General features: G+C 46.7%; 2 protein-coding genes across 2 annotated transcripts; both read right to left on the reverse strand.

The window, feature by feature from the left end:
- Nucleotides 1-800: 800 nt before the first annotated feature.
- H6S33_003311 (uncharacterized protein) lies at nt 801-1,757 on the reverse strand (the record flags this gene model as incomplete). Its single annotated transcript, XM_044834687.1, has 2 exons — nt 801-1,593; nt 1,657-1,757. The coding sequence occupies 2 exons, from the start codon at nt 1,755-1,757 to the stop codon at nt 801-803; spliced, it is 894 nt and encodes a 297-aa protein (XP_044692518.1).
- Nucleotides 1,758-4,689: 2,932 nt separating this feature from the next.
- On the reverse strand, nt 4,690-6,690 carry H6S33_003312 (uncharacterized protein; the record flags this gene model as incomplete). Its single annotated transcript, XM_044834688.1, has 1 exon — nt 4,690-6,690. The coding sequence occupies one exon, from the start codon at nt 6,688-6,690 to the stop codon at nt 4,690-4,692; it is 2,001 nt and encodes a 666-aa protein (XP_044692519.1).
- Nucleotides 6,691-8,091: the final 1,401 nt, after the last annotated feature.

Below are 8,091 nucleotides of genomic sequence, written 5' to 3' on the forward strand. Positions count from 1 at the left end.
CTACATACATCGACCTGTTAAAGAACAAACTTCACGAATCTCTGATTTAATTATTTAATTGATACATACATGTAGCTACCTCACGCGGGTAAGAGCACCCGTCTACGGGTAGTCCATAGGTGAGTTTTCGTTATTTGTCGATAAATATCTACATACTATTATAATTACGTATGTTTAGTGGTAATGGTCTAGGCTCGATCGTCGCCAGGAGGTTGATACCATAGCCAGTGGGCAAGTAATCGCCGTCCTGGTGAGGAGATCTGTGTCCGACGTCATAGGATCAAGATCCCTGATAGTAACGGGTATGATTGATCATGGAGCTGGTAGCTGCTGGTATCCCAGAGACAGTCTCAACGCCTTAGGGAACAAGGAACTACTAAAGAAATCTTATTTGACATGGATCTGGGGTCTCATGGGTGTATTGATGCATGGGAACTCGTGAAAGTTCTAATGCCGTAAGGTAGCAAGAAAGGAGGACGCATTGTAGGTATTTACATATACGTCATATGGAGGTTTTAGGATCCAATCCCCAAAGGCGTTTTGACAATGGACCACAAGCCGTGGCCGAGGCGCAACCGAAAGGACAGATCAGTTCAAATATTTGAATTACTGACCTCTTTAAATAGTACTTAGTCTAAATCCCAGATTCCTGCTGAGTTGGACAACATGGAATCTCAGGACTCATAACTACCTCCTGCGGCCACCCCCACAACATTAAATAATTTATACAACCTAAAGAAGTTTTACATCAGAAACGAATATAACCGAGCCGATCAGATCACACCAGTTGATTCCGGCTCCTAATTTTCCCCGGATGACCCCTTCTTGACCGTAAACAGGATGGAGCTAGGAATCTCGACCTCTGTAATCTGCGGCGCGTCATTTCCTTCCAACTCCAGTCTCTTCTTATCTACCTCACTGGCATCTAGAGGAGCCTCGAGTTCCGCAATAAACGCGTTATTGTTTACGCCCGTGGCTACACCCGCGCCAACACCAAAACCCGTATTCGAACCTGCACTCGCACCAGTACCCGCACCAGCACCCGCAAATCCGTTACCCCTCATGCTCGAAGTTGTTTCCGCACCCGCTCTCACACCCGAAACCGCAGAGAACTGACTGTTTCTCATGCTCGCGTTGAAACCAGCACCCGAAACAAACAAGTTACTTTTTATCCCCGCACCTGGACTCATAGACATAACCGGGCTCGAGTCTAATTCCATACACCCCACCATCGATGACCCATCAAGCTCAGCAATGAACACTTTCCCCATTCCTCCCGGTCCTGGGTCCAATTCCGAAACCGCCGTGTCTAATCGCACATCTCCATACCCCTTCTCGGCATCCGACTCATTCTTTTCGATTGGGAAAGGAGGCTCCAATGGCGGGGCGGCGGCGGCGGCGGCGGCGGCAGCAGCAGCACGGCGTCGCCGTCTCCAGTAGAATATGCAGGCCCCTATTATGATTATAACGGTGGGGATTGCGACACCTATAAGAATATAGCCGACGGAGCTGGTCATGGGATGGGGCGCGGGAGGGAGCGTGGGCTCTGTGGTTGCGGTCGAGGACTCGATTGTTGTGGATAGGGGGGTCGAACTACGTAACGTATGTTAGGCCCCACATACCAACAGATAAAGTGAAGAGGAAATGCAGACTTACCTCCCTGAAGATGAGGTTGAAACCGGACATGGCGTTGGATTGACATCGGTTCCACAGCTGGCCCAGATATCTGTTGTAGTGGTTGTTGCGAATAGTGCCATTATTAATTAATTATGAATATACCGTACCCTGAGTGAGTGAAGGGATGCGGTTGGAGGGGGCGTGTTGGAGGGAGAGGAAGAGTAATGTCTAAATATTGCCAACGTCCCCCCTTTTGACTTAAAAGGAATGCTGATGTCTCATATAAGCATATCGGGCCGGTAGTCTAAAGTAGGGGTGGAAATGAGGTTTGATGTCTCGGATATTTGGTAAGTGACAACTAGGGTACCAACGACGTCCGTGTGTTTTCTCGGGGGCGTGATTCATCATGTCTCACTCGTATTCGGGCTTAACTACTATTGTGCACAAATAATCTTAGGATCTGCACTAATGAACTCGGGGATTATATTAGGATCTGCAGGTGGATGGGTATATACAGACCTAGAGTAAATATTTACCGAAAGCTTGCCGCTGAATATATTCGCTATCTGAGCGCAGCTCGCATAGGAACTCTTGCGAATTGGCGATAGAGCTTGTATCCCGCACCTCGCTTGAAAAGCGCCCCAAAACAATATTGAGTAAATTGAAGCAAAAGTCCACAGCGCGATCACATCACCGCGGCGACACTGATCTACATATGAAAGGCGCACACAGGTTACGATAGCACACACGTAAGTGCACGATGGACCAGTCACATCTCAACCTTTATCGCATGGATTTCCGCCATCTATTTTATACACGTAGATACATGCAGTTAGTAAACATGAGCCTACAAGGAAAACTTTCCAGATTGCCAGGGTCTCTTGCAGACTCGGGGGACATGGTGGGGTATTTTGTGGTTAGCGCCGGCGGTCTAACCGCTTTGGGATGGAACGATTAGGGGAATTGCGGGCTAGCGACATGTACTCTAGTGAGTACATGTAGGGACAGCAATTCGGAGGTTTTAGGCAGCTAGCCATTCTGGGTCGTCGAGTGCGGAAACCGTTGTTTGTATAGCGTACGTATAAATTAAGGCGTAAAAGGTTTTCCTGGTTCATACGTCAGCGCGATATAAAGTATGATGATTAATACGAGCGGTGCAAAAAGTCATATCTTTTGCCTACCGTTCTAGAAGTTGAATGATTAGTTGAACCTTGGGAACAAAAAAACCATTTTTGGAGTTCCGGATAAGTGACAAAAATCAAGACATTCGCACTTGGCTGTAGCCATTCGATATAGGTCACTTAACCACAAAAGCTTAGGGACGATTCAACTTTGAGAAGCTCCTTAGTTCTCGCTGAATGTTTTCAGTAGTACAAGTCGTTGCCCCTTGCCTTGAGCCGGAACATCAGCACAGTCTCTGGGGTCTTCGAGACCATGCAGATCGATGTGAAGGCTTTCTGGCGCCGACGCCTAGTTGGATCATTTCCACCCCACCTTCTCTACTTATTTTTGGGCCAATTCTTCCACCAATATATAATACCTAGCTAGGCGCCCCCTATAGCTACTTGCGACATTTCTCCTGCTACCTGCGGGTCCTCCGAATCGTTCCGCCCCGCCGGACTGGAATTTTCTTCCCTAGGTACTTGTGATACTTGTACCTGAGGGGCTGCCTGCAGGTTCATTTAGTATCACGAACTTGGAACCCATGGCCCCATTTCTCTCCCATGGACCTATTTTCCACCTCGATAGGCTCACAGGGCCAGTCCCGCCATGCGCAAGCTGCTTCCCGGCTCGTACAGCGGTGGGTAATAAGTCATCGGACGACCTAACCACAATTTTGCCTGCAAACGCGTATTTTGGTGGCGTTCCGTCTGATGACTTATTACCCACCGCTGTAACTTTCCTCCTCTAGTGGCATCACCTTCTCCCCTCTATAGAGCCACAACACCGCTCACAGCACTACAGGTACTTCTGGTAGATGTCCCTCGCCTAGAATATCTCCTTCCCCTTCTTGAGCTTCCAGATGGGCCTGTTAAGTGGCCTTCGAATCTCGATTGTATGGAACACCACCGGAATATTCTAGTCGATCTATTTGCTACCAACTCGATTCCAGAGAGTGGTGTTCAGTTGATGCTAGTTTTAACTAATAGGAAGCCAGACAATAAGATGGAAGAACGTTCAACTAGAAAGTGGTGATTCAGAAGAATGGATAGACATCTGGGATATTTGGCCTTATCCCTTAGAGAGATATGGACCCGTGCGATATATACTAACTCTTACCTGGCCTTATCGCGTAAGCCGGAATATTTAATCCTCGTATACGTTATAAGGCTATCTTTCAAGGCCTTTATCGGAAGAAAGCTCTTTATGACTCCGAACTATATCCTCCTGATTGCTAATCCGAAACTCTATATATGAAACTCGAAAGACCGAGACCGAGTGATATTCCATGATTAACACATTGATGTATGTAGGTCGAGTGATATTCTCTGATCGGGTCTCGAGTGATACAATGTGTCGGACCACTGGGAGCCTCCTATTTCTAGGAGACCCCCATTGGGCATGAGAATGGGAAACTAATGCTGAGCTAGAGATCCTGGTACAAATGGGTTCCACACAATGCCTATACTCAATTGCATGTTGATATTCTAAAATAAAACCATGAGTTCGCGCCATCTCAACAGCAAAGAAAATAAAAATAAAAATAAAAGTAAAAGTAAAGAAAAGTAACTATTTAGAACGAACAATTTGGACTCTGTCTCTCCTTCCGTCCTCCTTTCTAGGCCCAAGATTAAATCCATCATATCCTGAATATCTGTCTAGTCCCCTATAAATGTACCATAGGATCTCAATGGTGCCTGTTCTGCCGTTTATTATCTTGAGGGTTATATAATTCAGAAATAAAAAAAAAGGTTCAGATAGGATTTGATGTACTCAGACATTGATATGCGCTCATCACTAAACTTAGAAAATACAGAAAAGAAAGGAAATGACATAACCGATCATTACATGTATACTAATTCGTATACTTACTTGTATAATCTCGAAAATATACCGTCAAATCGCAACGCCCTAGTATTTCCGACCACACTTTGCACATTCCACACCTACTTCTGGCCCCGCACCACTAGCCGATGGTGGATTAGGAGGATATACAGTCAACATGTACGGGTGTTTGTCATGTTTCGGGACTGTGATACCCTCCTTCGGCTCCTTCGGCTCCAAGCGAACACGCAATGGCGTATTAATACCAAGTGAATTCTGCAAATCTTCCGGTGGTCCCGGCGGGTTTTTGGTCCTCGCAATCCTCGCTCTCTTCCTCTCACGTTTCGCCGCAAATACCTCCGTCGTGTCTAGTAGCAAGGCATCCGCTGCAAAGCTCTGTTCCCGAACACCCTCACTTCTAACTTTCCAGTGGGACTCAAAACACCGCAAAAGAATTCCCGAAACCGTTACGAGCAACTGGAGTACCACCCACATCCACACCCTCCAGTAGGTCACCACTCCCTGTAGTAGATCGATTCTCTGCGTCGCACCGGCACCTAGAAGATCGTTCCGTGCTCTCGTTCCGCTGTTGTCTCCAAAGTTGTATTGCAAGGAATTCCAGCATGACACATACGCCCGCTGCATGGCTAGAATTAAGGCCTCTGTGTGATTTGATACGTTTTGATCAGGATCACCCAAGGCCATGCTATGCATCACGTCATTCATCAAGAATATTGCTTCTTTGGTAAACTCGTTCGCAACGATATTGGCATGATAACTGCCTTGCATGACCCCCGGAGAAATGACTTTCGCCTGCGATAAGGTTGTTCCCGCAGTGAAGCTGACTCTGGCAAAGGTATAGCAACTGTTTTTTACTATTCCGTTCCGCTGGAAGACAGCGCTTTTGGTTCTGGTTTGTGGTTCAACGTACATCGTTGGGCAGGTCTGGTTGGTGGGCACAGTTGCATAGAGAAAAGCAACTAGACGTGGTTCGTTGAAAATCGTAGGGGTTGGGTAGGAGCCCTGATACGTTGCATTCCCATCCCACTGGGGAAGATCCAGCATTCCAACATTACCGGTAGTTGCATGAGTAATGGGATTCTCCTTTGGCTCTGGAAGGGCCCCACGGTAAGGATTCGCGAATGTGCTCATAATTTGCTCGGATGGAGGGTTCTGCTCCCACGCTATCGAATCGAATCGCAAACAAGGTATCGTGATATTATTCACCGTCGAACTGTCACTCAACGTTTTATCTGAGATGTGTCTCCGGCATGCATTGTTTTCATTGATTAGGGTTTCATGATACAGTGACCACGAGAAGGATAGTGCCTCGCTCATGACCTCCTCGCGTGTGTCTGCGTCTTCAATATATTCCCTCCAGATTATTGGGTCCCCTCCCGAGGATGGAAACACCTGGAGAACACTGGGTGAATGAATGAAACCGATAGATTGCTTCCAACTGATAGAACCAGAAACCAAGGGACCAGAGAGCTGAGCAGGTACTAGAAGCAACAGTATGATGAGCGTCGTACAAGAGTATTTTTCGCGCGGAAAAATTCCCATTTTATAGGATACTATGAATTTGATCTCTGCGAAGGTAAGAGACTGCTTTTCGAGCATAATGCAGGCACACCGCCAGGCTGCGACTCCTGCCCACGATCCCGTTGCGAGCTTGATGAAAACAAGGCCTGTTGAGACGATGGTCGTGATGTCACCGGGGAGGATCCAGTCTTTAACGTTAAAGGTGGCCAGTACTTTAGTGTTGATCTCATCCCCGAAGATATACACCTGCCGACTTGTTGTTGAACGGTTATTGCCTGCATTCACCCGCAGGCCTGAAACCCAAACAAGAATGCAGGTTGCGAGAAGAGAAACGAAGATCAAGTGGATTATGAGAATACCCCACGATTGGAGGAAGTCTGTCAACGGTTTGAAACTTTTGAGGAAGGTCGTGGCAATGGAGTTCCTTCCCAGGACAAGCCCTACCAAGCCGCCTTTCCTCGCATTTTGTGGAATTTCCTGCGTGCGTTCGCTCTCCGGTTCCAGTGTGGTAATCTGCGGTTTTTTGCCCGCGGCGGGGGTAGCCATCTGGATCGATTTCTCTCTTCTTGTGGCTCTATAATTGATGAAATGGTTTGTGGGTCGGGTGTTGTGGGGCATACGGGGTGTCATGAGAAACGCGACTTGCGTTCGTTATATATTGCGCAAGAAGTATATATGAGAAGGCGATCACAGCCAGCGCTACAGCGTGAGTGCCTAAGGAAAAGGGGGAACACTACAAACACTTATCGAATGGGGTTACAGATTCAAACACTCACCTATCCTGCAGAGCTGTCTAACGGTCGTATTTGCAATATTTAAACTTGGCGCCTTAAATTCGACATCTAGGATAGTAGTATTGGCTTTAAATGCCGTGGAACTACTCATATCTTCCTGACGTGGAACCCTTATTGTATACCATACTAAATTGTGGACTTGGCGAGTATTTGTATGGTATGCAATAGTGGTTCCTTTTACAAACGTCAGGAAAATACGAGTAGAGTATTCACGACTCACACACTGCGCATACATCATGCGCAGCCAGCACAATTCGAGCTGAAGATCAACCATCTGTCGATGCTCTGCAGCTGCCACCCAATCAGAAACAAAGGCAGAATCTCAGACCTGGTGCTAAAGCGGGCCATGGATCAAGAAAGGGATATCGGTATCTTCATTGGTGTTTAGATGGTAGTAACTGTGATATGCTAGCGCTGGCATCGCCGGAGCCTATCACCTCATGTTATGAGACGGTCCATGCCTACTCTGTCTGACAGGGGATTTCATTTTAACATTTGGTATTTGACTGAAGCCCAGATCACCAGTTGCCAACATCACTGACGTCGAAATAAGGTATATAGCACTAGTAGCTAAATCTCAAAACGCGTACGTTCTCTACTCTATATACGTTGCGTCCCTACTTGTAGCTTTCTCAAGAAATTAGCTATGCACGCAAGATCAAAATTACATTTGCTATTTACTAACGGAAACTTCCGATGCTGATCGTGGAACTTTAACCGATCGTTAAAAGGTGATTTCTGATTGGATATGTCAAAATTTTGAAGTTGGACAGATATCTACCGTGAATAAGTGTAGGCGCTCTTGAATTCATGAAGCTAGTGTCACAGTCGGAAATATTATACCATACCCCGCCTTCCCCAGCTTTCCCACCCTCCCCAGTCGTAATTGAAAATATTGTGGCCCTTAATATCGGGTGCTCAAGGGCTTAATGCTCTGTGTGTTTATCAACCTATAGCTAGCTAGGCACTCTTTAATAGGAGGAGTCTAGGGTCAAAATGACCGCATTTACTTTATCGATTGAGCATAGCCTAATAGCGGGATTATCACTAATCTGAGAAACCCAGTTGCGGCATGTTCTCCATCCCGCTAATTAGCCACTCAGCTACGTCCTAGTTCTGTTAAGATTGAGTGAATCATGGACCACGTGTGGAG

The sequence above is a fragment of the Morchella sextelata genome (genome assembly GCF_020137385.1).
Source record: "Morchella sextelata strain SCLS chromosome Unknown scls_14, whole genome shotgun sequence".
NCBI classification, from domain to species: domain Eukaryota; kingdom Fungi; phylum Ascomycota; class Pezizomycetes; order Pezizales; family Morchellaceae; genus Morchella; species Morchella sextelata.